Raw genomic sequence first — 27,733 nt, forward strand, 5'->3', positions numbered from 1 at the left:
CCTTTCCGGCACGTTGTGATCACACCCTAATCCGAAGACAGGAGCTTAATGACTGCGCCACTCAGGCGCTCTGTGTTGTGGGCTTCTTGATTTTTCAGCCTGCCTTCTGGGGGAGGGGCCTGCCGGCCAGCACTCAAAAAACCCTGTTTGGGTAGAGTCTCCGTGTCCCCTGCAAGGGGGGATGGGGATGGGCACCCTGTGAGCCGGTATTTCCGGGCTTTTGTTCTCTGGTGGCTTTCCCTGGCGGTTTGCTATGCCTCTTCTGAGAGTCAGAGCAGCAGCGGCTGAAATTCAGCCTCTGTCTCGGAACAGAGGGATCGCAGATCGTTCTCCACTGGTGTTCTGGCCACTTTAACTCTGTTTCTGTTGGTGCTGCTCAACCCTGCAGCATCCCAGGCTGTGCGCCCCACACTCGGCGTCCCAGCCCTCACTTCCAGGGCCGGCGCATTTCTGTCCTTTGTGTTTCCAACCTCGCCAGCCGCCAGTCGCCAGCCGCCCCGCGCAGGCTCCCGGAGCTCCCGGTCTCCGTCTGGTGTCTCACGGGTGCTGACCGCGAGTCCGCCTGCTCCCCCGTGCAGGTGGCCCTCCAGCCGCCAGCCGCCCCGTGCACGCTCCCGGAGCTCCCGGTCTCAGCCTGAATCCAGTGAGCACACCGGAGCTCCGGAGATGCTTGGTGGCGCACGCTCCCGGCTCATGGACTCAGTCGCTGTTTCCAGGGTGCGGGTCCTCGGTCCGCCAGGTCCCTGGTGCAGGTGGCCCGCCAGCCGCCCCGCGCGCGCTCCTGGAGCTCCCATTCTCAGTCTGCTGTCTCGTGGGTGCCATCCACGAGTCCGCCTGCTCCCCCGTGCAGGTGGCCCGCCAACCGCCAGCCGTCCCGCGTGCGCTCCCGGAGCTCCCTTCTCAGCCTGCTGTCTCAAGCGTGCGGGTCCGCGGTCTGTCCGCTCCCCCTTGCAGGTGGCTACCGCTTCCCGGCGCCCTGACACGGCGGCTCCCTCCCCCTTCTGTTTAGCTTCCGATATCTGTGCGCGGTTTCACGGCTCCCCGCTTCGTACCTCGATACTCAGCGCTGGAGATGTTCATTTGTAGAGATCCAGATGTATCTTCCTGTGTCTCAGGCTGATTCCGTGGATGTTCCTGCTGGTCTGGTACCTATCCAGCTCAACTCAGGGGACCGGCTGAAAAAGGGGTCCCCTACTCCTCCGCCATCTTAACTTCCTCCTAGTTCATTGATTTCTGTTCATATTTTTTATTATTTACTTTCTTCTGCTTACTTTGGGTTTAATTTGCTCCTCTAGTTTCTTAAAGTGGAAGCTAAGGTCAATAATTTGAGACCTTTCTTCATTTCTAATGTAGGTGTCTAGTGCCATAAATTTCCTTCTAAGCATTGTTTTAGCTTCATCCCATGCATTCTTACTGTCTTTTAAAGAGATTTTTAAAGTACATATAGTAAAGTGCATAAATCTTAAGAATACAACGCAGTGCATTTTTACAAAGTGAACAGACCATATAGCTGCCACTGAATCAAAATATAGAATGCACCAGTACCTGGGAAGCTGCCTCATGCCCTTCCCAGTCACTGTTAGCCCCAAGTGTGACCTCTATTTGAAATTCTGTCACTATCAGTAGTTCAGTCTGTTTGTGAACTTAATATAAGTGGAAACCTATTGCAGATACGTTTTGCCTGTTTTTACTTAACATAATATGCATGAGATTTGTCATGTTTTTGTGTGTTAGCAGGAGTTTTATCCCTTTTCATTTCTGTATAGTATTCCATTCATTATGTGGGTAGACCACATTTTATTTCCTCTTTCCAATGTTGATAAATACTTTGTTTCCAGTTTGGGACTATTATGAATAATATTGTTACAAATATCCTTGAACATGTCTTGTTAAACACTCATTTCTCATGAGTATAATATCCAGGAGTGAAATTTCTTGGTCACAAGGAATGTGTATGTTCAGCTTAGTAGATACTGCCACACTGTTTCAACAGTGGTTACCGCAGGGGTGCTTGGGTGGTACAGTTGGTTGAGCGTCCAACCCTTGGTTTCAGCTCAGGTTGTGATCTCAGGGTCATGAGATGGAGCCCTGTGTCAGGCTCCCGGCTTCAGACCCTCTCTCCCTCTTCTTTGCCCCTCCCCCCTGCTCTTGCTGTCTCTCTCAAATAAATAAATAAATCTTTTTTTAAAAAGTGGTTACCCCAACTGCATTCTCACCAGCAGTGTGAGGGTTTCGGTTGTTCTGCACCTTTGTCAACACAATCATCGTCAGAGGATGAAATAAGAGTGAATATAGAGCTCACCTCCGTGTGTTTGCCTTACTTCTGGGGTCTTGGGCCCTCAAATCCTGGCTTGGTGGCTCTCTATCTGTAAATGGCCAGGTGTTTGTTGTTACTTTAGCCCAGTGAGGGGCCTGAACTCTCAAGATCAAGACCTGAGCCAAGATCAAGAGTCAGAAACCTGGGGCGCCTGGGTGGCTCAGTCGTTAAGCATCTGCCTTTGGCTCAGGGCGTGATCCCGGCATTATGGGATCGAGCCCCACATCAGGCTCCTCCGCTAGGAGCCTGCTTCTTCCTCTCCCACTCCCCCTGCTTGTATTCCCTCTCTCGCTGGTTGTCTCTATCTCTGTCAAATAAATAAATAAAATCTTTAAAAAAAAAAAAAAGAGTCAGACACCTAACCAATGGAGCCACCCAGGGGTCCCAGTTTATGCAATTTTTATAGTTAATCTGATACTAGTTATTTTGTCATAAATAGAAACAAAAGTCTCCTTCTTTATTTTGAAAACTTTTTATTTTGAAAACTATCTTTTGTGGAAAAAAAGTTGTTTTTCTCAAATTAAGGTATCATTCTACTCTGAAAGTGTGTAGGATGGCGTAAGATTCCACCACATACATCTGGGTGATGACAGTCTTCACTGTCACTGTGTTCTGTTGTATAACATTTTCTCTGAGAAAGGGATTTATAAAATTGTACCTTACCTTTATGACTATGTGCACCTGTTTGCGTTTACATCGATCCTAGATTAAGTTGGAAAATGTCAAATGAAAGAGTGCAGCGAAGCTTACGTAATCTTTGGTCTTACTTTCATAACCAGAAATTCAGGCTTTCGTGATAGGATGCTTTGCAGTGATCACATGACGCCTGGACGGGGGAGGGAGCTCTCACAAATCCCAAAGCTGCATGGTGGGAGTTGGGGGGGACGAGGGAAGAAGCCTTACTGGGGAGAAGGAGGCTTGACTTGGAAAGGCCTGCCATTTTCCAAAAGTTGGACTTACCCAAACACAAAAGCCTTGTTTTGAAACAGCCTTCAAAATTGCCAAAGAAGTCACTCCTGACAGGAGAGAACTTGGTGAAGCCACGTAACTTGGACCTGACTGAGCTGAGCTGTGACTCAGAGCAGAGGAAAGAGATTAAAGCAGTTCCTGTGTCAAATGATATCATTTCTAGAAGAGCCGACCTGTCTGCTGGTATTTTGAAGTAGGCCATGGAAAGAATCAGCAGCTGTGCCATTTCTTTTGAAATTCATTGCACAAACTATTAATGACAATCTTGGTGCATCAATCAGCTCCTTTTGGTTTCTGTTACCTGTATGTTGTCAAAATCCAAAAAGAATTCTTATATTGTGAGCTCCTTTGGGAAACTTCCAAGTGTTCAAAATGGCAGTCCGTTTCTTTGCCAAACTCAATTTTGACTGAAAGGAATGTCAAGGCTATCTTGCATGGATGAAGCATCTGCTTTGTCTGGCCACACATCTGGTTTTGCAGCTTTGATGAAGCAAGGAGGCCCACCTGCCACTGTGGCTGGGACTTTCTGTGCCAGTGTTGATGTCCAAGACTTCAGTGGTCCTGAAAGCCTGCTTTGAAAGCCTGCAGTTCTGTCGGTCCTGGGGCCTTGGGTTCCAGCCTTCTCGGGAGGTTTTGCTGTGAAATGGAGCGGAACAGAGAGCTGCTCCGACTAGGCAGGAGTTCACTGGCTCTCCAAAGGACAGGTCTTGAAGTACTTGACTGAACTTCAAACTGAAGTTCTATTTTTTTTTCTTTGAAAGTAAAGGAAAACACACAAAACAGAGAAAGAGGAATTCATTCATGACTTGGCTTCCTTACTAGATATTTTTGGCCCTGTGAATGAGGTAAATCAGTTCACCACTATAGTTGTTTCTGAAAAATGGGCCGTTTTGGCCATGCTGCCCTCTAGAAGAGGAGATGGGGCTGGGCAAATCTGTAAACTTTCTGCTGCTGGATGAAATGTTTGTGCAGCCTGGGAGTGACAGAGGCATGCTAAGCCCTCAGCAGCAGAAATCTGGAGACACCTGGAAGCGGTGTCCTTCTCTTTGGAAGGCTTCAGCTGCTCAGCCAAACATGCAGAGGGAGTATGGACACAGTCCTTCTTGGGGACAACCCATCAGTGAAGGAGACCTTTATATTGCTTTCCTCAGTGGCTCAAGAGAAGAGAAAATGATGGGGCATTGACCCAGCTAGAAAATTCGTGGAGAATGGTGCTAGTCCTCGACGTCTGACACTCGATGACTCTCATCAGTGGGCTGTGGGAATGATGGTCTGGTGGGCCACTGCCTTCCTTTGGGAGTCAGGGTTCTTAGCAGCTGTTGGTAAACAAAAAAGCCAAGCTGACCGAATGTCAGCATGTCATGTGTTGAGGAGCATCATGGGTATTGAATGTCAAGGAACGCTTTACATTATTGACTTTACATTCAGTAGTATTAATTATACCTGTATTTTTTGAGTGCTTACCATGTGTCAGTCACTATTTTAATAATTTTACATAAACTGAACCATTGAATATTCACAACGATTTTATAAGGTGGGCGGTTTTATTATCTTCATTTTCAAATGAGAAGACTGAGGCCAGAGGGATTCATTGATGTGCCCAGAGTCATAGGGCTGGTCAGGGGGAGAGCCAGGTGGTGGGGTAAAGGGTCCACATGTCAGCCCGTGGTAACTGCCTCTCTCATGCCAGGCTGAGGCAGGAGCCACACTATGGCTTGTGTTTGCCCTTTTGGCACAGTTGGAATTTCTTTTGATTCTTTTCAGGATGGAATTTCTTTTGATTCCTTTTCATTTTTGCTTGAAAAAATCAGAGGGTTGCTTGGGGGGCTCAGTGGGTTAAGCATCTGCTTTCATCTCAGGTCATGGTCTTGGGGTCCTGGGATCGAGCCCTGCATCGGGCTCTCTGCTCAGTAGGGAGTCTGTTTCTCCCTCTCGCTCTCCTTTTGTGCTCTCCCTCTCTCTCAAATAAATAAAATATTTTAAAAAAGAAAAGAAAAAGTCAGAAATAATCTCTGAGATTTTTCCATTTAGATTTAATGTTAAGATAAATTGTGTACAAAATTTCACGATTGTGTTACTCACATTTTACTGGGGAGGGAGCCCGTAGTTTTCCTTAGGTTCCAAAAACTCTGAAACTGAAGGGCAGGACCATTTCTGGTGTCTTTGTGTCTCAGATGTTGGGCACAGTGCTGGGCACATAGTATTTGTTCAGTTAATTTTCATTGACTCACTGAATAAAAAGTTGTTGTGCTTAAAGAATTGAACCTCCACTGTCTGGAAAACTCAGTTTTTCACAAATCATTTGATTCCTGCCAGTTGACAAAGGGTACCTCTCATTCAGTCAGGAATTAGTTACTCAGTGCCCACTATGGCCAGGTCCTTATTCGGAAGCTGGACATACAAAGGTGAACACATTCGATCCTTAGGGTGATACCCCTGCACATTGCTTGTAGTCTAGGGACGGAGGACAGCCTATTCAAGAAGCACGTCAGTAAGGAATAGTAAGGGCTACTGTTGGTGAGTTACGTGTGCCACAGGAGTGCATAGAAGGGCATGCGAGTTGGTTTAGGGTGACGGAGGGGGTTCAGGAAAGCTTCTCTGGACAAATGATCTATGAGCCAAGCCCTGAGGAATGATATGGAGTTGGGTAGGTGAAGGGGAGGAGAAGGAGTATTTCCAGCAGAGGGAAGAGCAGGTACCAAGGCCTTAGGTGAGAGAGCAAGACAGGGAGGACAAAGGCCTGCAAGAAATGCTGTGCGTGGCTGGGTCATGTGCAGAGAGGCCCAAACAACTGAGTGGCCAGGAATCAAGCAGATGAAGGGGGTGGTGGGGCACTTGGAGAATGTGGTTTTGTGTGTGTTGAATTTGAGGTGCCTGGTGCCAGAAGGTGCAAGTTGGGGCTATTCTGTGGACCTAATCCTCATGCTCTCCTGCAGAATTCTAGGTTCCTGGGGGCTGCTGACCCGGCTCTGTCTATAGGAGGACCCCTAGGCTTATGAATGGGTCTTAGGGGCTGTCATGCCACTGGAGACTCATTAGAGGCCAGAGTGTTCCTGGAAGTTGGGAAACCAAAACCCCTGATGGGGCAGCCTTGAGAGAAGTGGCCCTAGTGATCACCAGAGCAGCTAGATGGGGAGACGCCGAGTGGAGAGGAGCATCTTGATAGGATCCCTTGGGTAGGAACCCTCCAGAAAGGAAAGGGAGGAGTCAGGGCTCAAGCTCCGTATCTTCGGGGAGACTCTGTGGCGTACTGGTTAGCAGCATGAGTTATGGTTCAGACATGTGAATTTGAGATCCTGCCTCCACCACAAACCAGCTGTGTGAATTTGGGCAGGTTCCTTAGCATCTCTAAGCCTTCGTTATCTCATCTGTGAAATAGTGATGACAACAGTACCTACTCCCTAGGGTTACTGGGAGGGTTTGTGTGGTAATGCATTTAAATCCTTACTTAGCACTGTGGCTGGGACATAATCAATGCTCAGTACAGGGTTTGCTAATGGTGTTCCTACTCTTCCTCTTTTTCTTCTTCCCTCAATTGTTGTCGTCATCATCATCACACAGATGTCTCTCTGACATGGATATAAACTGGTCTTGAATCTTGAATCCCAGTTCTACGGATTTAGGAAGGCCAGAGCTTTCTTTCCATACAAGTTCCCAGAGGCTTGCTTCTGACACATACACCATTTCTATGCTGGACCACGGTGATGGCGGCAACTGCTGTAAGTTCTCCCAAAGAATCCAGTACACAAGTGCTAGGGAGCCACGGAGACTCATGGAAAGGGAACCTTGGGAGCTACTGCAGTGGCTTTAACAGGCCTTGTAGGCACCACTGTTTCTAAAATATCCACTGGATGTACCATCATTGTGGGCCCCTTAGCTGATCCTGGCCTCTTCTGGCTTTCCCAGCTCTGCATTCCTCTCTCAAGACCATCCATCTCCCTTCCCAGTGCAGAACGGTTCAGCTACCCCAGCACCTACAGCCCCCCCCACAATCCAAGAGGACCACCCTTCATTGACAATTGTGTTGTAAATAGCCTCTCTGGTGGGCGGTGGGGTGAGGGAAGAGGTCCAACTTCATTATTATTATTTTCTTGATGGTCTGAAATTCTTTGCCCAAGGCCCTAGGGAAGGAGTTGGCAGGTGAAATCTACCAAAGGAGTTAGGTTGGGAGCATGGACTTTGGTCTCTAGCCTACCTAGGTTGAAACCTTGGCCTTTCCACTTGTGGCTGGGTAGCCTCACGCAGTTCACTTCTTCTGAGTCCCTGAGCCTCAGGGTTCAGGCTAGCTTTCCCTTCTTGAAACTTTCATACCCTAGAGCAGGGTGCCTGGACAGGATACTCACTTAACCTTCACCCTTCCCACTTCTCTGAAGGATTACCCTGATTTTGTGGAAATTTAACTGCTAACCCCTCTGGATGGAAGCAGGAAAGCAAAACTGTATATCAGGAGTGTCAGCAGATTCTAGAATCCCTCAGAAGCCATGTCCCTGGTCTATGGTTCTTGACTCCTGACTCTCCAAAGGAGGTCCCTGGACTCTTGTTTGTTTGGTGTCCCTGAAAGAGGGGCTGTCCAAGCCTTGGCCTCCATCAGGCCTTCCCATCCCTTCCTTGCCCTTGTCTTCATTGAGACCATCCAGGCTGATGGGCTGAGAACAGATCAGTGGAAGACCAGGTAAGTCAGGATGTTTTTAGTTTCAAGTAGCAGAAAATAGCTCAAGCCAGCTTGACAAAAGGGGAATTTACTGTAAACCTTCAGTGGTGTCTCATGGAACCTGGAAGTGGAGAGAGGCTAGACTCTGGGCCTGGAAGTCTGGTCAGACTCTAGTCTTTCATCTCCTCTGCCCTTCCTCCTCTTTTTCTCGGGACTTCCACTGGCTTCCTCTGACCCTTCCCTACCAGCAAGGGGGACACAACATGGCTGCCCAGGGCTCCTGAGCCCTACATGCTGACATTTTTCTCTCTTCCTCCTTCTAGATTCCAAATCCATACACAAGGAATTATTAATGGCCCGGGGAGGGGGGTCAGCTTTGTATCACTGGAGGTGATATGCCTGTGATGGGGTTGAGGACAAGTTGCAGTTCCCAGAATGGTCAAGAGCTGGGCAGACACCCCCAAAATGCAAGTCATGGGGAACCAGTGTCTTTCAGTTTCCCCTTGTCCTAATATGTCATTTGTTTCTTGGGGACCTTGTGGTTCTGACCAATCTGCTCTGGCTGGTGCCTTTCACATTCATATTGTGCAGGTTTCTGAACAGAGCCAGAGAAGGGGGGTAAGGCCTGGGGAGGAGTTGGTTGAATGAGTGATGGCTCCTGCAAGTTAATGGCTCTGAATTGTCCGTGTTTAGATAGACTTCGCTCGGACATAGCTTAGGTCAGATGTGGGGACACTTGGCCGTTAGGAAGTGAGCTTCACACAGCTATTTGGGGTCAAGAAAGATCCCCTTACACAGGAGCTCATTCTGCTTTTAGAACTCTTCCTGTTGTCGCTGATGTGCTCCTCCTTGAGAAATGAGGGTCGGCTTCTGGAGGGCCCCAAATAACCTGTGGCCAGTCTGGGCCATCTGGGTTGCGTAGAGGCTCCCCCAGACCTCGTCTGGTTGGAAGGAGTCCCAAGCCACCGTGGTCCCTTCTTCCCGGGTGGTCATGGCAGTGTGGCTGGGATGGGGCTCTGCCTTGGCTGGGCAATGAGGGGGTCTGCCCTGGTGGCTGAGCCCGTGTGTGCTGTTCTTAGACTGAAAGCCTATGTTTTATGGAAGTAGCTTTCCTCTAGACACAATTTAGTAGGGTGTATTAAACAAATTATATGTTTAACTGGAAAAAATCTAACTGCGTTTTAAATCCTTCTTTATATCTAGCTGATATTTTAAAAGCCATTTTGTAACTTCTGACTAGATTTGTACCTTAGGCAATTGGGACAGTTCGGTTGACTCTCTTTCCCACCCCAAGATGTTTAAAAAAATAAATAACCATTTAATGGGATTTTGCTTGCCAAGGTTTAGGCTATGAATCTAAGAGCATAAAAATGGGTTTGTATGTAATGGGAAGGTTAACAAGCCATCGCCCTCAACCCCCGGCCTCCCTCTCACAGAGTGGTCCTGGCAGCCCCTTCCTGCCTGTAAATACTCAGGGTTGCCTTATTGGCATGTCAGCACGGGGGGAGAAGAAGCCAGATGATTTTATGATCCATAAATGCAAGCACCAGTCGTGCTCCGAAATTCATTAGTGTTTGCCTGTCATTACAAATAGCCTGTGTTGTTTGCCTTCTGACTAGACGGGCGGACAGCAGGGCCCAACTGCTGGGGCATGGAGGGCTGCGAAGCCCCGACTCTCCTGGGAAATGAGAGTTTAAAGAAAGCTTTTAATTTATGGCTGAAGATTGTTTCTTTCTCTTGAGTGTAGGTCTTAAAAGTTTAGATGTAGATCGGCTTTTCCTTCAGTGGAAAATATGAGGTTCTTGGATAAAACCTACTCATAAAATGAGTTGTGATCTCTTGTTTTTTTCCTTTTCCTCCCCTCTGCATTGTGGATAAACTTTTTGGAGAGGGAAGGCTCTCAAAATGTTATGCCCGGGGCCCGTCCCTGTGCGGCAGATTCGTACCATTCCTCCCCAGCCCTGCCCCACTTTGCTGCTCCTCGGCTGCCCTTCCCTCCTCTTGGCCAGCCCCTGCCTGCAGTGTCCCCACAGTCCATTTCAGACCCCAGGTGACCCCTGGAGGTGATGGTGAGGCTGTAGGAGGTGCCAAGCCACTGCCCTCTGATGTGTCGGTGGCCAGAGCAGGACTGGGCGGTCCCAGCTGCAGTGCTGAGTGTGCGTGGTGTCTGGAGGAAGGCTGCTGTGCAAGGGAGCCACATGTTTGAGGTCTCTGAGTGGAGTTGTAGATTTGAATGTAATTAGAAGGGACATTCTTCCAGACACCCTTCCTGTGGCTGGCTGAGGCGTCCCTGGGGCCTGCTTGGGCTAGTGGGCTCCATGCTTATTATTCACTTGTCCAGCACTTACCACATGTGAGGTTCCCTGCCTGGTGTTCTCAGGCACTGCAGGATGAATGAGGAGTCCCTGGTCTAATGGGAAAGGTGAGAAATTTCTATAAATAATTATAAGGGCCACACTACAGGGGATGGACCACGTACTGTCTGGGAGGGGAGCCAACACTTCTCGCTGGGGCAGTGGGCAAAGCATCCTGGAGGGGGTCCTCTTTGTGGCCTGCAGGGATTGGTAGGATTTGGACACAAGATCGGGAGAAAGGGCCTTCCAGGGGGAAGGAGCAGCTTGAACGTGGGTAAGGCTGTTGGGAAGAAAGCGGTCACACACAGGGACCAGTAGCCAGTTAGTTTGGCTAGAGCGAAGGCGAGGGGGAGGGCATGTAGAAAGTTAGACAAGTGGTAGGGGGCCCCAGTATGGAGACTTTGAATGCTGTGCCCAGGGTTCTTGGAACTTGGTCGGTAGGCCGGTAGAGCTGTGCTTCCTTCAAGAAGCTGACTAAGCAGCAGCCGGAGTCCGGTGGGCCCTATAGCCATGGCGTGCCCCAGACCAAACCTTTGGTTCTTTCCCTGGAACCCTGCTGTGGTCCTGACCTGGTCGGGCCAGAACCGTGGTGTCTGTCAGGGGCGCCTCCTCTCTCTCACATTCTCTGCTCCTAGTCAGCCCCTGCACCCCATCTCATCACCTTCTGGCTCTCTCTGCAGTGCCGCCTCCCAGCCTCGGGCTGCCGTCTTGCCACCGCCTCCTCAGTTTATGTGCTTATCCCCCAGAGGACAGCTCTATACCCACATCTGCCCCATCCCACTCTACTGCACCTTGCAGTTTTCAAATCTCTGTCCACATCCCTGAACTTCTTCAAAAACTTCCACTCGTTTCCCCTTAGGATCAGTCCCGTGTCTGTAAGATGGAAGCACAGGCCATGTGAGACCTGGCTCATCCCTTCCCAGCCCCCCCCCCCGGCCCTCCGCACTCACTCCTCTGCTTCAGTCCCACTTTGATTTCCACCCTGGTCCTTGGATTTACCCCCAGGCCTGTGCACCTGCTGTTCTCTGCTGGGTATGCTGCCCTCCATGACAGTCCTCTCTGTTATCTGACTGAGTGCGAGTCCCTGCTCCTTAGCCAAGCCAGCTCCTGGTACGCTGTTGTCACACTCTGACCTTATCCTTAGGTGCCTCATAACACGTTCATAATTAATGTCTGTCTTCTCTACTGGAAGGCAAATGCCTGTTCAATGCTCAGTCCCCAAGCCTTGCATGGTGCCTGGCACAGAGGAGGCATTGGGTGAGACTGGCTGGGTATTACTGATTAGATGGGGACTGGGGACAGCGTCAAGAAGCTGGCCAAGCCCGAGGGTGGGACCAAAGCCACAGTCTCACTCCCGTATAAAAGGTGGTTTCATGCCAGCAGAGGCTTGCTTGTGGCTCTAGTGTCTGAAAGGTTTCCTCACACTTAATTTAAATAAGTATCCCTGTATAGATCAAACATTTGAAAGGTTGATTTTTCCTTTTAGCCTTTCAGGAGAGGAAACAGCTTTTCTGAAAGCCGTTCCTCCCGGTCTCCTTGCGCAGCAGCCGTCTGTGGTCACCGTCAGACGGCTGGAATGTCAGAACAGCCCAACACCGCTGTAACACATCGCACTGTGTCGCCTTGCTGGAATTTATCAAAGTCTTGGTTTGTTTCCCAAAATCCTGCTCTGTCCAGGGGCTTCAAGCTGCTTGTGATCAAAAAACAAGTTACTATGGGTGGGGGAGAAGACTGTTTCAGTGTGATGGGTTGAAAAAAAAAATCTCAAATGAGTGATCACTCTACCCGTGGCCCCTTCTGCAGCTCTGCCCTGCTCCGTCCTGCCGTCAGCCTGGCGCCGCAGGGAGCTGGGGGGGGGGGCGCTGTCCGGAGGGCCGGCACAGCCTTGGGCTCTTGTGCCACCTCCAGACTCATCATTTTCTATAGTAGCCTCTTCCTCCCCCATCGGCCTTTTTTGAATGAAGCCTATCGAGCCACTCTCCCTGTCTGGTTATCGAAGCTCATACCTCAGTCTCCCTCTGGGACCTTTTTGTATTAAAAGCCCAGGCTCTGGTGTGTGCCGTTTGCTATCTAGATGACCTTGCATTAATTATTTCATCTCTGTGAGCCTCAGATGGTCTGTCTATAAAATGGAATAGTAAGCACTGTAGGCATAGTGTAGGGAATATAGTCAGTAATATTGTAATGACGTTGTATGGTGACAGGTGGTGACTACCGTTACCGTGACAATGTATACTTGAGTCACATGTAGAGTATCTAGAATTGTCTATCCCTGTGTTATACACCTGAAACTAATATCACATTATATGTCAACTACAGTAATAAAAAAAGAAAAATATACATGAAACTATTCTAGTAATGACAAAAAAATCACGCAATTCTGCAGAGCTCAAAATATTATCTTCCTAATAGGGTGCTAATAAGGAGGTGCTTCTATTGCTGTCTGAAAAAAGGGGGCTTAGAAAACTCTAAGCATATAAAATATTTTGTTTTGTGAAGAAATTTGTCTTATATTCAAGTATACCTGATTAAACACTGCCCGGAGAACATTAAAAAAATGTTACTTCGTGGTCTGCCTTTGAGGCTTAAACAAAATAAAGTAGATAAAAGTACATTGTACACTACCTGGAAAGTAGGAAACAGGCAGTACGCTGTAGTTAGTTCTCTTCCCTCCCTGTCTTTTTCATGTCGCATCCTCTGTACTGCCATCTACTTTGTAGATCGTCAGTCAGTAGTGTTCAGAATGCTGGTGGAAGATTGTGGTAACAATGCTTGGCCAGGCTGAGAGCACAGTGGCTAAGAGTCTGGGTTTTGGAGTCAGGCAAATTGGATCTGAATCCCGGTTTTGTCATTTATTTACTGTGTGACCTTGGATGAGTTAGTTACCCTCTCTGAATCTCAGTTTTACTTACATGTAAACTGGGGGCAATAAAATCCCTTCCCGGAGCACCTGGCTGGCTGAGTCGGTGGAGTGTGCAACTCTTGATCTCGGGGTTCTGAATTTGAGCCCCACAGTGGGTGTAGAGATGACTTAAAATAAAAAATAATAGCCCTTCCCAATGGATGCCATCATTCAAGATTACAGGACACGTTGTAGGAAAAGTATTTAGCCTAGTGCCTGGCACACAGTCAGCAGGCTGTTTGCTTCTGTTGTTACTGTTGTTTTAGTATTATTATTCTCAGGCTGGAAACAGGACTGAGCTTGTCCAGAAGGACCCTGCTTGCCTTGCAAAATGAGGACGAGCCATGAGGCCAGTGGTTGATTATCTCCATGTGTCCCCACCATGTTCTCTTCCTGTCTGGTGAGAGTCGGGGCCACACGATTTGGGTCTCAGCCCCCCAGATGGGTCCGAGGTGTTAGGTGGCCAGGGTTGCCTGCTCGCTGTCTGACCAGCCAGCCGTGAGTGCCCCTGACTTGTAGATCTTCAGAGACTGCCTTTTGTCAGGAGCATGGAAAATGTGTGGGATGTTTCACGTGTGCTACCCATTTGTTTCTCCATCTCCTGAGTTCCTCTCCTGCCCCGCACAGCTCTGCGTCTTCGTCCCTGCGCCGCCTGCGCGCAGCTCTCACCGCCGCACTCCACCGCCAGAGCCGGCCTGCGGTTGAGCCCTTCTGCTTTGGAATGCCTTTTGCTGTCTTTTCTCTCTCTTTTCTTTCCTTCTTCCTTCCCTTCCCTCCCCTCCCTTTTCCCTCTCCCCTTTCTCTTGCTCCCTGCTTCCCTCCCCTTCTTTCTGGAACCTGAGTTTGCACTGGTCATTTGTGTTTTTTCTGCTCATGAGCCCCCATCTGCCCCAGCCCGCCTCCCCCACAGCTGTTTCCTGTCTCCTGCCTCACCACATTGTCATGTCCACTCCGTCCCTGTGGGGCCTGGAGACTCCTACCCCTTCATAATGGCCTCTCAGACTCAGCCTCTTCACACCCCCTCAAAACACTTGGAGAAGGAAAACCACTGCAGTCACGCAGCCTCCAGAGGCAGGTCTTACTTAATAGTGTTTTTATAAAAAGCCAGACATGTGGCCTCTACTTCTCTTTGCTCGTAGAATGGGAGTACTGGGAGGGACTTACAGACCATCCGGTGCCACTGGACTTTACAGACAGGAAACTGAGCCCCCACAGAGGTTAGGACTGCCCCAGAGTCTCGAAGGGGGTTCAGGCACAGCTGAGATTAGAACCCAGCACTCCTGACTTAGGGAGTCCCCATAAAAGCATGACATCGCCCGTGTGAACTGCAACGTGTCTTTCTCCGTCTTTTTTGAATTTATGTCATTCCATCTGTAACCCGTGTCCTTCTAACAGCTGTGGCTGGACCTACCTAACCTCTTAGTGACAAGCTCCAGCTCCCTTTGCAGGGATGGGGAGTGGAGGTGGGGACAGAACTTACGTAATGGGGGCATAAAGAACCTGGGTCCGTCATGTGCAGGGTCATCACCCTTTTATTCTTCCTGCTTGTCCCAGGCTGACCTTCCTCTCTGGGTCTGTCTCTCGTGGCTCCTCACCTCACCCTGGCCCCACTGATGAGGCTTCTTGGATTGTCTTCCATTCTCCTATCCTGACCCCTCCTTTTCAATGAATATACCTTATGTTTTATTTTATTTTATTTTTGAAAGAGACAGAAAGAGAGAGTGTAAGTGAGCAGGGTAGGGGTGGGGAGGGGCAGAGTGAGAGGGAGAGAAAAAAATCTCAAGCATCCTTCAGGCTTAGCTGGAGCCTGACACGGGGCTCGATCTCACCATCCTGAGATCGTGACCTGAGCTGAAATGCTTAACTGATTGAGTCACTCAGGCACCCCAGTATACCTTATATTTTAATGTCATGTCATGACTTTGTACATTGGTAAGAACGCTGTTGTCTAAACTGGAGTGTGCCATAAGTGTAAAGAAGAGACCAGATTTCCGAGACTTAGTACAAAAAAAGAATCAAACTATCTCATCAATATTTTATCATATTTTATATTGATTGCAGGTCAGAAAGATAATATTTTGGCTATATTGAGTTAAATAAAATAAATTGTTAAATTAATTTCACCTATCCCCCCCCCCTTTTTAATGTGGCTATTAGAACATTGAAAATACATGGTTTGTGTGGTATTTCTGTTGACCAGTGCTGGGTTATAGCTCGTAGGCCTTCCTCCACCATAAATGCATGAGAAAGTCAAGCTTAATGCCTGAAGGTCCGTTGTAGGTAACGAATGTACCATCCTGACGAGAATGAAGAAAGCTGCGCAGATCGTCTTCTGTGTTCTGTGTTCAGACCAGGAACCTCACGCACCACCTGTTGTTTCTCGTTTTCATTCAAATTCCAGCGGTTTTTCTCTTCGCTTCACTATAAGGATGGCTGTTGGCTTGAGATGCATATTACTAAGCTTCTAAGAAGTTTGTTTTTTTTCCTTTTCAACTATTTATTTGTTTGAGAGAGAGAAAGAGGTAGTGTGTGTAAGTGGGGGGAGGGGCAGAAGGGAGAGGGAGAGAGAGAATCTCAAGCCGGGTTCACACCCCGCAGGCGCCCCTGTTTTTTCTTTTTAAAATCTCAAGTGGAATATTGCATTTTGCTAATTACCTTTCAGTATCTGAGAGGACCATATCACATTTTTTCTTTGATTTATTGATGTGCTGTTATTATGTTAATAGTCTTCAAAATATTAGCTTATTCTTGTATTTCTTAGACAAACCTGCTAGGTCATGGGGTCCTTCTTTTCCCCCTTGCTCTGTATTTGTTAGGTGTCAGCATTTGGGGCTTCTTCCCATCACTTTTTGTGCTCTGGAATAAATTATTTAGCATTAGAATTCAGTGTTCTTTAAAAGTCTGAGAGGACTCACTGGTAAAATCATGTGGCCCTGGAACCTCTGAGTTAACTTTTCCAGTTTCCGACATGGTGTTTAGCATACTCACCAGACATAGAAAAGTTTTAGTTGGCCAATCAATGGAAGGCAGTGCGAAGTCTGGGTCCGAGCCTGTGCCTTCCCGTGAAGCTGGTACTTGCAGAAATTTCATTCTGCGTTCCCAGCAGTGTTCAGGGTGACCCTGTGGCATGTGAAGATCAAGATGATGGAGGATTCGATTGTGCCAAAAAATGTGATTCCTGAATTCAAACTGCCGTGGAAACAGTGAGCGCAGATGCAGTGTTGTGGAAAACCAAAGCAGAGCGAAGGGGCAAGCTAAAATTTCCTTCTAGAACTCAGAGGGAGACCCACAGGGGACAATGAGGATGACTTGTTTCTAGGAGGTATCGTGCGTGTCATAACAACTCTGCAAAAGGAGGGCTGGGGAGATGTGAGGAAGCATTGTGAGGACAGCAGCAGGCTGAGGAGCCCCAGACATGGCAGGAGCACGGTTTTCAAGGGAGCGAGCAAGTGTGTGTGCGTGTGTGTGTGCCCCTGCGCCTGTGCGTGGGGCGTGGCCACCGCCCTGCAGACAGAGGTGTTCTGTGGCTCAGAGCCAGGCTTGTGAGACAGACAGACCTAGGTTTGAGTCTTGCCTCTCATGCTGACCACAGATGAGGATTTGAGCAAATTGCTTAACATTTCCAACTAGGCTTCCCTTTCTTCATCTGCAAAATGGGGCAGTAATGGTACTTACCTCCTGGGGTTGTTGTGAGGATTCACCGAGCAATGGACAAGCAGGTGTACAATGATTGATGTACGTGGCACTTAGTAAGTGCTCAATAAATATTAGTTGTTGTTCTTATTGTCCTTATTATTGACCAAGTGTAAACTCTGGTTTTCTCTGGGTTTTAGGCTAATGGATGGTTTTCATTTTCTTCTACGGGCTTTCTGTGTTGTCCAGGTTTTCTGTCCTGAACATTTACTGGGTCCCTAATCAAAAAAGCCAAAGTGTATTGTTTTTAAAAGCAGACATCTGAATGCTATTACTTGGAAAAAGCATTTCCCAAGAATATGGAGAAAGGGAATTGAGCACAGTCCCCAGCAAAAGAGTGGAAAACGAACAGGTGGCCCCACGGGCCTTGTATTGGGCTTGGGAATCCAGGTGAGCTGTGCTGCCGGTGGCTCCTGTCCCTTCTGTTCACGGGGGCCCTTTCTTTGTCACATGGACAGGAGGCTCTTCACAGGGTTGCAGTTGGCTGCTGCCCTGCGTTGACAGCTGGTTCTAATTGTGCCGAGCTGCACAGTACTAGGGCTGGATAGGGAATGTTTTGGGAAATTTGCATCATCTTCATGACCCTAAATCTACATGTGTCCTAACCCCAGACAGTAGTTGGAGGAGTTGATGAAACAGTAGTGGTTGTGAGTTGTTATTCTATAGAAATTAGTAGGACTGAAAGCTGAGAAAGATGAATTACTTGTATTCATTCAGTGATCTCTGCCCCCCAGACAATACTCTGATGCCAAAGAAGGTACCCATTTGTCCCCAGTGATTCTTTCCTCCTCTTGTGGTTTGGCCAGCCAGGGTTCTGAGGCCTTCTGGAGGCCCTCATGTTCATTTCTCCTGGGGCCCTGCCTCCCCGCTTTCTCCATACACACATAGTCCTTGCAGGTGTTTATTTCAAATTACTAAAGTGAATTGCCCTCCCGTGAGAACATTATACCCCACATATGAGATTATAGTACCAACTAGACTCTAGTCTAGTGGAAGAGCACTCGAGGGGTTTACATCCACTCTGCCACTCTCTTGCTCGTGTTATCAGGGGAATAAAACCTAACACGTGCGTGAGGCTTTGGGCGCTATCTCTGCCCAGTCCCTCTGTTGCCTTCCCACCCTACTCAATAAAATAAAATCCAGTCCTTACTTGCCGTCCAGGCTGGGGATGACCTGGCCTCCCACCCACTTCCTTTGTTACCACCTCTCCTCCCACCCTCTGCTCTGGCCACATTGGCCGTCTTGCTGTTCTCAGCCCAGCCTCTGCTTTGTGTTCCTTCCTACCGCCGGCTTCTCCTGGAGGCTGGGAGCCTGCTGGAGTCCCACGTGAGGCCTGCAGCTCTGTCCTGGCTTTGGTGAGGACAGGCTCATGCTCCCACTATCACCAACTGCGTGTGTGGCCTGGGCAAATTAATTCACCTACTTGTTATGTTGCTTTTCATTTAGAAACCGGAGGTGATTGCAGTCGCACCTGCGCTGAGGGTCCTGTGAGGATGACACGAGATGGCACATGTCAAGTGTTAGCACAGTTCCTGGCACAAAGTTGGTAGTCAGTAAATCTTGCTTTTGCTTATCTGGCTGGAGCTTGGCCTTCATCCCAGGCGTAGTTGGGAATCCTACCGCCCAGGGACTGCTCTTCTGGGTGTTATCCCCATCAGACTGCAGGATCTCTCCCGGCCTGGATCATCTGCCCCTACTCCCACCTGCTCCATGCTGCCTTTTCCCCTGAGCATTACTTTATTTATTTAAGAAACACATTGAAAGTACTTACAATGTATCAGATATTATGCTAAGCAGTTGACAAACATCATCTCAGTCACTCCTTATAACTACTCTGTGAGAGAGGTGGATATCGTTGTCAGTTTTCACGTGCACAAGGTCAGGCCCTGGGAGTGGAAGTGACTTGCCCAGGATCCCAGAGCCAGTTGGTTGAAGGTCAGCCCCAGGCATCTGACCTCTCAACTGCTGGACTCCATGGTCCCTCTCTTTTCAACCCTGTGCCCTCCCAGTTCACTCCTGAGACCAGAGCCAGCCCCATTGCTGGGTTCCAGGTGGGAAGCCCCCATGGAGGAGCTATCATTCCTACCTCCAGCCCCAGCACCCCCACTTCCATGCTAGGAGCATGTGGGTGTCACACACCTTGGCTACTGTGACTTCCTTGAGGGTGATAAGGCCTGACAGTCCCTGAAGGACAATGGCAGCCCCTCTATTATTTGCCTGTTCTTTTTTTTTTTTTTTTTAAGATTTTATTTGTTTGACAGAGGGAGAGAGCACAAGCAGGGAGGAGGTGCAGAGGGAGAGGGAGAAGCAGCAGGCTCCCCACTGAGCAAGGAGCCCAATGTGGGACTCGATCCCAGGACCCTGGGATCATGACCTGGGCCAAAGGCAGACGCTTAACCGACTGAGCCACCCAGGAGCCCCTATTTGCCTGTTCTTAACCATGTCACCAGAGTCTAGGCCCTAAAATGCCTTACTCCTTAGTCAGACCCCACCCCAACCCCGAAACTGGCACTGTCCCCCTGACTGCCTCAGTGGGTCAGCTACTCCCTGGGGTGTTTTAGAACTCCTTTGGCCAAGTGTGATTGTCCCACCAGTTCTTCTGAAGATTGTTCCAGATATTAGAATGGGAAGAACGGGGAGAAACATGGAGGAGGGAGCAAAATGGTAATGTGGGGCTCTTGGCCGGCAGCAGCCTGGTAGCACTCCGTGAAGTTAGATTAGTGACCTTTCCTTAAAGTGATGCATGTTCCATGTGGACACGTTTTAGGAACGTGATTTGGAAAAGATTGCAGTCAGAATCAAGCACATGTGTGGAAGGGCCATGTGTTGGCACCAACTTCCTTTGGTCTTTATTTAAGGCAGCTGGTCAGACTCCTTTGGGTTCTGGGCCCACTGACGTTGAGGATCCTGTGGGGTAACCAACGAGGTGTGGCCAGGGGGTGGCTGAATATCCTGGTCTGGGTCTCAGGAGAGAAGCCCAGGCTGGGCACAGACATGCAGTGGGAGCCATGGCAGTAGATGTGGGCTTCTGGGGAGGACTGTGGACATGGAACAGTACAGAAGACGACTGTGGACAGATTTAAGTGGAATTGGGGGAAAGTGCTGGAACAGAAAAAAGCAACTGGAAAATAAGACTGGGAATGGTGGTTATGAGACGTGAGAAGACAACCAGAGAACACGGTGCTGAAGGGCAGGGACAGGGAGCGGGAGGAGGCAGGGCAGCTGCCTGGCCAGGAGGCTGTCATCCATAGAGGACAGAGCAGTGTCAGTGGAGCAGGGCAGGTGGGGAAGGAGGTGGAGAGGGAAGCGGTACTGACACCCCTTTCAGGAAATGCATCGGGAAGGGGAAGAAAGAGTAGGAGTCGGAGGAGCCTGGAGGCCTGGAAAAGACGTCTTTCATCATAACTGTCCCTGTTGTTGTTATCATCCTATCACTATTCTTCATGGAGAGGAAGGGGGTGAAGGTGCAGGGAGGAGAGAGGGCTTGTGGGCAAGGTTTCTGAGCAGGGGAGGAGATGCGATCCAGTGCCCAGGAGAGCAGATCCCCTGAGGAAAGGGTCTCTCTTCCGTTGAAGCTGAGGAAGGGAGAGGACACAGGTGAATTTGCACATTTGGTGGCAGAAAGTTTTCTTCTCACAGCTTCTGTTTTGTCTCTGATGAAGCCAAGGAGCATCCACGTGACAGAGGAGAGGCCCCAGAGGAAGCTGGCAAAGGACTATACAGGCTCATACTCTTCTTTCACATCCAGCTGACCTCAGCAGAGAACTCTGAGCCAAGGACAGACTGGCCGAGATCAGGGCCCCAGTGCCCTTGGGAGGGGGTGTGTGGCAGCCCAGGGGCGGCTGAGTGGCTCACCAGGGATGCGGGCCACCAGTCTCAGCCCAGCCCCATGTCTCCTTCTAGAACAGCCTCGTCTCCTCCAGTCAATTTTAACTTAATTACACTCAGATCGTTCCATAGCGTAGACCTTTTTTAGGCATTAGTGACTGCAAGAGTTTTGTTCTATAACTTCACATTTTCCAAACCCATTTCACACAGATGGAATCTCTTGTAATCCTATAAGGCCAAACACAGAAGAGGAACAGTGCCAAGGAGGTTGGGCCCAGGACTTGTTTTAGTGCAGATAGAATGGTCTTATTTCTTTTGACATCCTGATAAACCTTTCTGCCCTGAATTTGGGAGATTTCAACACTGAGGAATGCTCCTACTCCATTCATTCAACAAATGCTGCTTGCCAGTGCTGTGAGCCAGACCCGTGCCCTGCATGTCGCCTCCTCTGCCAGGCTTTGCCTCTTTCAGTCTCTGCCACCAGTCTGTGGAGTTGATTGTGGTGTCCCTGTTTCATCAGCGATGAAACCGGTGCAGGCAGAGGTTAACTTTCCTGGGGTCATCCTGCAAGTACGTGGCCGGGCTGGGATTCAGAACACGGTCTTCTGGCTCTTAAGGCCTTTCTCTATCCATTTTATCAAACGTAGTGTTTTCCTCTCTTGAGGCTTTAATTTTGAATATTATGTGTCTCTCAAAACCCAAGAAGTGCACAAACCATTTATGAATCAGGGTCTCAGAAATGATCTTATCAAATAAATGTAGGGCAGATGCATTAAGTTCTTGCTTTGATTCCTGTGTGCATGACATCAGCAGAGTGAGAAAGAAATAGTAATAGATTTTGTTAATAATTTAAGATCCCAATGAGAGCGTGGTGTGGGGGAGCGTAGAGGGTGTTTGGAGCTCTTGCTGGGTCTGACAGCAGTGGGACTCTCGGGAGGGGAAGGGAGATAACCTTTACTGAGTACTTGTACTGTGCTAAGTGCTCTGCATGTCTTAATCTCATTTAATCATCATATTGAGCTTCATAGATAAATACAGTGTCATACCCATTTTAAGATGTGAAAATTGAGATTCTGGGAAGATTGTGTCCGAGAAGATCATGCAGCTGGTGTGTGGAGGCCAGGATGGGGCTGGGTCTGTCTAATTCTAAATGACATTACAGACTCTTAATTAAGTGTGTACACATAAACCACATGTGTGCACACACACATGCATACACACACGTATATGTATATAACTTTTGCTATCTATTAAAGAATTCAGGGAAAAAACAAAAGAAGTAACTATCAGCCAGAAACTGGGCAACAACCATGCCCCAGTCCTTGATTGCCAGGTTTATGAATTCTCTTTTTTTTTTTTTTAAGATTTTTATTTATTTATGTGACAGCCAGCGAGAGAGGGAACACAGCAGGGGAGTGGGAGAGGAAGAAGCAGGCTCCCAGCGGAGGAGCCCAATGTGGGACTCCATCCCGGAACGCCGGGATCACGCCCTGAGCTGAAGGCAGACGCTTAACGACTGCGCTACCCAGGCGCCCCATGAATTCTCTTTTTTATCTGATTGTAACCCATACCTTTCTAGGACTGGTTTTGGGATCCACAGAGGAGGGAGGCTCTTGTTCTCACAATTAAACTTGGAAAGGGCAGTGATACACGTTTGCAAAATCAATTGAAGTGTATGTTCTAAAGGGGAGGAGAAGTCAGTGTAACTGAGGCGGGTTGAATACACATTTTCAGAATGGGAAGAATCATGGTAAACTGTAAATCCTACATCTCAGAGAGGTTCACGCCTACTTTTGAAAAGAGATAGGGTCAAGGTATTCCTTCAAGAGGAAGAATCCTGAGCCCTTCCTCTTTACTAAATGGAGGCAGTGAGAGTGCTGTGAGATGACAGGAGACGTGTGGAGGCTGGCACCTGACTGACATGCACGGGCTTCTGCTGAATGGCAGCACTGGTCCGCATCCTTGTCATTACTGGTACTTGGGGTCTGCACTGAAGATGCGAAGGACTTGGCAGGGTCAGGGATGGTAGTGTTTTCCGTGTGGGTGATGGGAGGAGAATGGTGCATTTGCAGAAGGGAGGCAGCTGGAAGAGGAGCCGCGTACATAGCCCCGGCTTCGTGGCTGAGCGCTCTCGGGTCCAGGCCATTGTATCTTGTATCCTGAGCTGTCTATTGCGTCCAGCCAGGCTTCACACCATGCCCGCCCCTCTGTGGCTTATAGTTGGGTCCTGAGAAGCATTCGTAGGGCACAGCACTTTGGGCACAGCTGCTCAGCCAACAAGTTTTGTCTCTAGCCATTCCCACTGCCCTCCCTGACTTCCTGGTAGACCCCTGTTCCAGCTGGTGGGCAGCTGGCTCTCACTAAAGATCTTATTAAAGTTCCATATGTGTGGCAAAAAAACGTTGTTAATAATAGCAAGGCCTGATATGAATTAAAAGGAGGGCTTGTAACTCAGACTTTTTTCCATTCTTTGCCAGGGCTCCCAAGCCACAAGGTGAGCATGCTGGGCATTGGGTAGTGGGTTTTCCCTGGTTCTCTCAGGGACCCCAAGTCATCCTGGTAGAGTGCTGCTATTAGCTCCCCTGGGTAGGAACCAGCCTCACTGATGGGTAAAATTTAAGTAATATGAGGATTCAGATTACTGCTAGGAAAGAAGAGACAAGGCCCGTGAAGAAGATGTTAAAGGCAACCTTTCCTTCTGCCCCCCTGTTGGTTGTATGAGATATGGGAGGGGCCAACTTCGGGAAGGGGGTGTGAGGTAGTTCCAGAAGCTTCTCTGAGTTAGTGGGCTTGGGCCAGGACGTTCTCTGATTCCAGGAATGGAGGATATCGCGTGGCCAATGACCTCTGAGATCCTTTAGTCATATTTTAATTTTAAGTTCACCTGGGGAGATGAATCCTGCTAGCTAACACATTATGCCCTCTCTCAGACAGGTTGCTTTCAGAAGGGACTTCTGGTCCCAGGGGAGCTGACAGACAGGCAGCTTGCGGTTAAGGATATTTTGGCACTAAAGTCCTGAGAAATGTAGCTGGGTTTATGGAGAAAAGTATCCCACTTCCCATCTTCACCTCGGGGCGGGGGCGGGGGGGGCGTCCCAGGCTGCACCTCCATCTACAGATCCAGCCCTTCTCTCCAGAGGAGGAGAACCCTCACCCACCCTGGTGAAGAAAAGGATGGCCAGGGCTTCGGCTCTTCCCCATATCGTGTCCACATTCCACTTAGATGCCCCTGGTGTGTTTTGTATCCTGATTAGGAAGAATCACTGTTGAAACTGACTCTGTCCTTCCTAGGAACTTGCCAGCTGTGGATGGAGTAAGAAGGAGAAACATAGTCTCGCCCCCAACGTTGTGGCCTTTACACGGAGGTTTAACCAGGTAAGTAGTACCCCTTGTGTGTGCCCGACCAGGTAGCAGTCTTGTCCCCTGTGGTCTGGGCACCCTGCCAGGTTTCAATCCCAGGCTTCTGGCCGAGGTCCAAACCCTCTTCCCAAACCACCCCGCCCATCAGTCCTTTTGCCTGCACGGTCCTTTTTTCACAGCAGGTGGAACTGAGCACATCTTTCCTGGGTTTAAATCACTTCATTGGCTTCCAATTCCACCCAAGCTAAGGCTCGAGCCCTTAATTTGCCCTGCAAGGTCCTGCACAGTGGGTCTGGTTTCTGTCCACCCCCCTAGCTCCATCTCTTGTCCCTTCCCCTATTCCGCGGGCTTCAGCCATTTGGGCTGGCCTTCCTTCTCTTCCCTGTCCCGTCAGGCCCCCAGATGTGCTGTCCTCTCAGCTCAGAATTCTTCCTCCCTGTTCAGCTCCCAGTCTCATCAGCCTGAATGTCACTTCTGCAGGGAGCTTTCCATGAATCCCCAGCCTGTGTGAGGTCTTCGCTGTCATACGTTCACTCACTGCACCCTGTGCTGCTGTCTCTATGTGGCCCTTTGCTCATCTGTGCTCACTCTGTGGAACTCTTTCACCTCCGCCTTCCATGCCAGTCTGTGGGCTCTATCTTGTTCACCACTGCGCCTCCTGCCATCTTGCTTAATGTCAGGCGTATAATAGACCCTTAGTAAATATGTGTGAAATGAACGAATGATATGCTCAGAAAATACTTGTTGAATTGAGTTTCTTTGAGTGCCTGATGGCCAGGCCACTGGCCCCATACATACTGCTGCAAACTGACTTGGTCCAACCAGAACGTTTGCTCCAGGTATGAATATTTGCACCCCCACGTAAGGGAGTGATGGTGGAGGCTTAGGCCAACTCAGGGCAGTAGACTTCTGGCTTCTTATCCAGATCTGCCAGAATGTGATCTTTGCTAGTAAGCTACCTTGTAAGACCCCCTTTGAGTGGGCCAAACCCCCAAATGGTGCTGTTGACAGCTTTTCTTCTTTCTTCTTTCAAATGAGGACAGGGGATTAGAGATTGCATAGTGTGCGTGACTGGACCTCGGGGTGATGGGCCTGGGTTCCCTTTGGGCCGTCCCTGCCGTTGGGCCTCCCTGCTTAGAAATGCTGGTCCCTATGCATCACCACTGCCCAGCCCTCCCCAGGCTTCCCCAGCCTTGGCTACCACCCAAGGATGGGGAGAGCCTCAGAGAGGCACCAGCATTTCATCTGAAGATCAAGATTGGAGTTAGCATTATTGTTGTTATAATAGGAACTAAGAAGGGTCTAGATGCATCTGGAGTAGGGGCTGTATGTACTTGTTTGTTTTGAAAAGAGAAGTTCTCAAGCCTTTTGTTTCTTTTTTCTTTCTTTTCAAAATCTCCCTTTTCAACCAAGCTTAGGCTTTAAGAAATAAAACAGATGTGTACACGCTATCAGAGGATTCATAGTTTCCTTAGCAAAACTATTTGACGGGGAGCCAGCTCAGTCGCACCTCTGACCAGACACAGAGCTCCTGGAGGAGGGCTGCTGGGGGCTCTGATATAATCTGCCTTGCACGCGGAGGCCAGGTCAGCTTGGCAAAGGGTGGTGCAGCTTGTTCTGCGAACAATTGCACTGTGTCCAGATCAGACCAAGTGGGTGAAGCGAGCCAGAAGTGGTCGCATTTTCCCAAACAGAACACTTTGAGAAATGGTCTTACTGCCGGCCTGTCAGCTACTCAGAGTGAGCGGGTTCTGGACACAGCCCTCGTAGCTCTGTTTTGAAAACTGGCCAGCAGCCAGCCCCGGTCAGCCACTGGGCTGCTTTCTCTGAGATGAACTGACTGGCATCCCTTCCTGGCAGACTTTCATATGTGAGAACAAAGTTCCCCATCAGACTCCAGATAAGGAAAGCAGGTCAGTTACCTTTCTGAGCCTCAGTTTCCTTATCTGTAAATGGGAATAATAATATGACTCACCTTGCAGAGTTGGCTTGGAGATTGAGTGAAATGGTATATGAAGAACTCTTAGTGCAGTGTCTGGCATGTAGTAAACATCCAAATGTTTTTGAGGAAAATAAGAGGGACCGTGAAGATCAGCTGATTGGAAGGAGGTTGCCAGCAGATTTGAGGCTTCTTGTGGCCAAACCAGAAACCCAGTGGCCAGTGTCCTGGTCAGACTCAGTGGGCTTGCCTGCTTCTCTGTGGGATCTGCGTCCTTTGGGATTTGTTCATATTGATCATAGAGGGATGGAAGGACCCAGCCAAGTTCCCTGAGTTGTGTTATGGGCCAGGCTGTATCTCAGCACCAGGGAGTTCACCATAGAGCACAGAAGTGCTTTGGGATCATGTGTTCTTTTGAGAATTTGACTCTATACACATACATATGAACCTGCCCCAATGGAGGAAGTGTAATTTCTTTGACAAAATGGTACTGGAACAATTGGAACATTTTTTATGTGTGTAAAAAAATGGACCCAGACACAGACAATAGATCTTCCATAAAAATTAATTCAGAATGGATCATAAACCTAAATGTAGAAGACAAAACTATAAAACTTTTAGGTGAAAACATAGAAGAAAATCTACGTGACCTTTGGTGATAAGTTATTAGATGTAACACCGAGAGCACAATCCATGAAAGAAAGAACTGATAAGTTGGACTTCATTAAAATTAGAAATTTCTACTCTGCAAAAGATGCTGATAAGAAAATTAAAAGATGAAGCACATCCTGGAGAAATATTTGCAAAACACATATCTGATATAAGAATTGTATCCAAAATAGACTCTTAAAACTCCTCAGTAAGAAAACAGCCCAATTAATAAATGGGCAAAGATCTGGACACCTCACCAAGGAAGTACAAATAGCAATAAAGATGAAAAGATGCTCAACATCATTTATTTTAATGATTTTTTATTATATTATGTTAGTCACCATACAGTACATCCCCGGATTCCGATGTAAAGTTCGATGCTTCATTAGTTGCGTTTAACACCCAGTGCNTAACACCCAGTGCACCATGCAATACGTGCCCTCCTTACTACCCATCACCAGCCTATCCCATTCCTCCACCCACCTCCCCTCTGAGGCCTCCAGTTTGTTTCCCAGAGTCCATAGTCTCTCATGTTTCATTTCTCCTTCTGATTACCCCCCCTTTCTTTATCCCTTTCTTCCCCTACCGATCTTCCTAGTTCTTATGTTCCATAGATGAGAGAAACCATATGATAATTGTCTTTCTCTGCTTGACTTATTTCACTTAGCATTATCTCCTCCAGTGCCGTCCATGTTGCAGCAAATGTTGAGAATTCGTTCTTTCTGATAGCTGAGTAATATTCCATTGTATATATGGACCACAGCTTCTTAATCCAGTCATCTGTTGAAGGGCATCTCGGCTCCTTCCATGATTTGGCTATTGTGGACAATGCAGCTATGAACATTGGGGTGCATATGGCCCTTCTCTTTACTACGTCTGTATCTTTGGGGTAAACACCCAGTAGTGCAATGGCTGGGTCATAGGGTAGTTCAATTTTTAACTTTTTAAGGGACCTCCACACTGTTTTCCAGAGTGGCTGTACCAACTTGCATTCCCACCAACAATGTAGGAGGGATCCCCTTTCTCCACATCCTCTCCAACAATTGTTGTTTCTTGCCTTGTCTATCTT

General features: G+C 48.5%; 1 protein-coding gene across 14 annotated transcripts in view; it reads left to right on the forward strand.

Annotated features, from left to right (window-relative positions):
- RALGPS1 (Ral GEF with PH domain and SH3 binding motif 1) overlaps nt 1-27,733 on the forward strand; it is a 255,617-nt gene that overhangs the window by 48,386 nt on the left and 179,498 nt on the right. For 12 of the 14 annotated variants that reach the window (XM_034664532.1, XM_034664533.1, XM_011221139.3 and 9 more), the window contains one exon: nt 24,006-24,089. In XM_034664532.1, coding sequence (XP_034520423.1) covers nt 24,006-24,089 — 84 coding nt within the window. Of the gene's footprint in view, nt 1-6,847; nt 7,006-24,005; nt 24,090-27,733 lie in introns of all 14 variants that reach the window. The other 2 variants (XM_034664538.1, XM_034664536.1) reach the window with 1 other exon arrangement.

The sequence above is a fragment of the Ailuropoda melanoleuca genome, chromosome 7 (genome assembly GCF_002007445.2).
Source record: "Ailuropoda melanoleuca isolate Jingjing chromosome 7, ASM200744v2, whole genome shotgun sequence".
In the NCBI taxonomy this organism is placed as follows: Eukaryota; Metazoa; Chordata; class Mammalia; order Carnivora; family Ursidae; genus Ailuropoda; species Ailuropoda melanoleuca.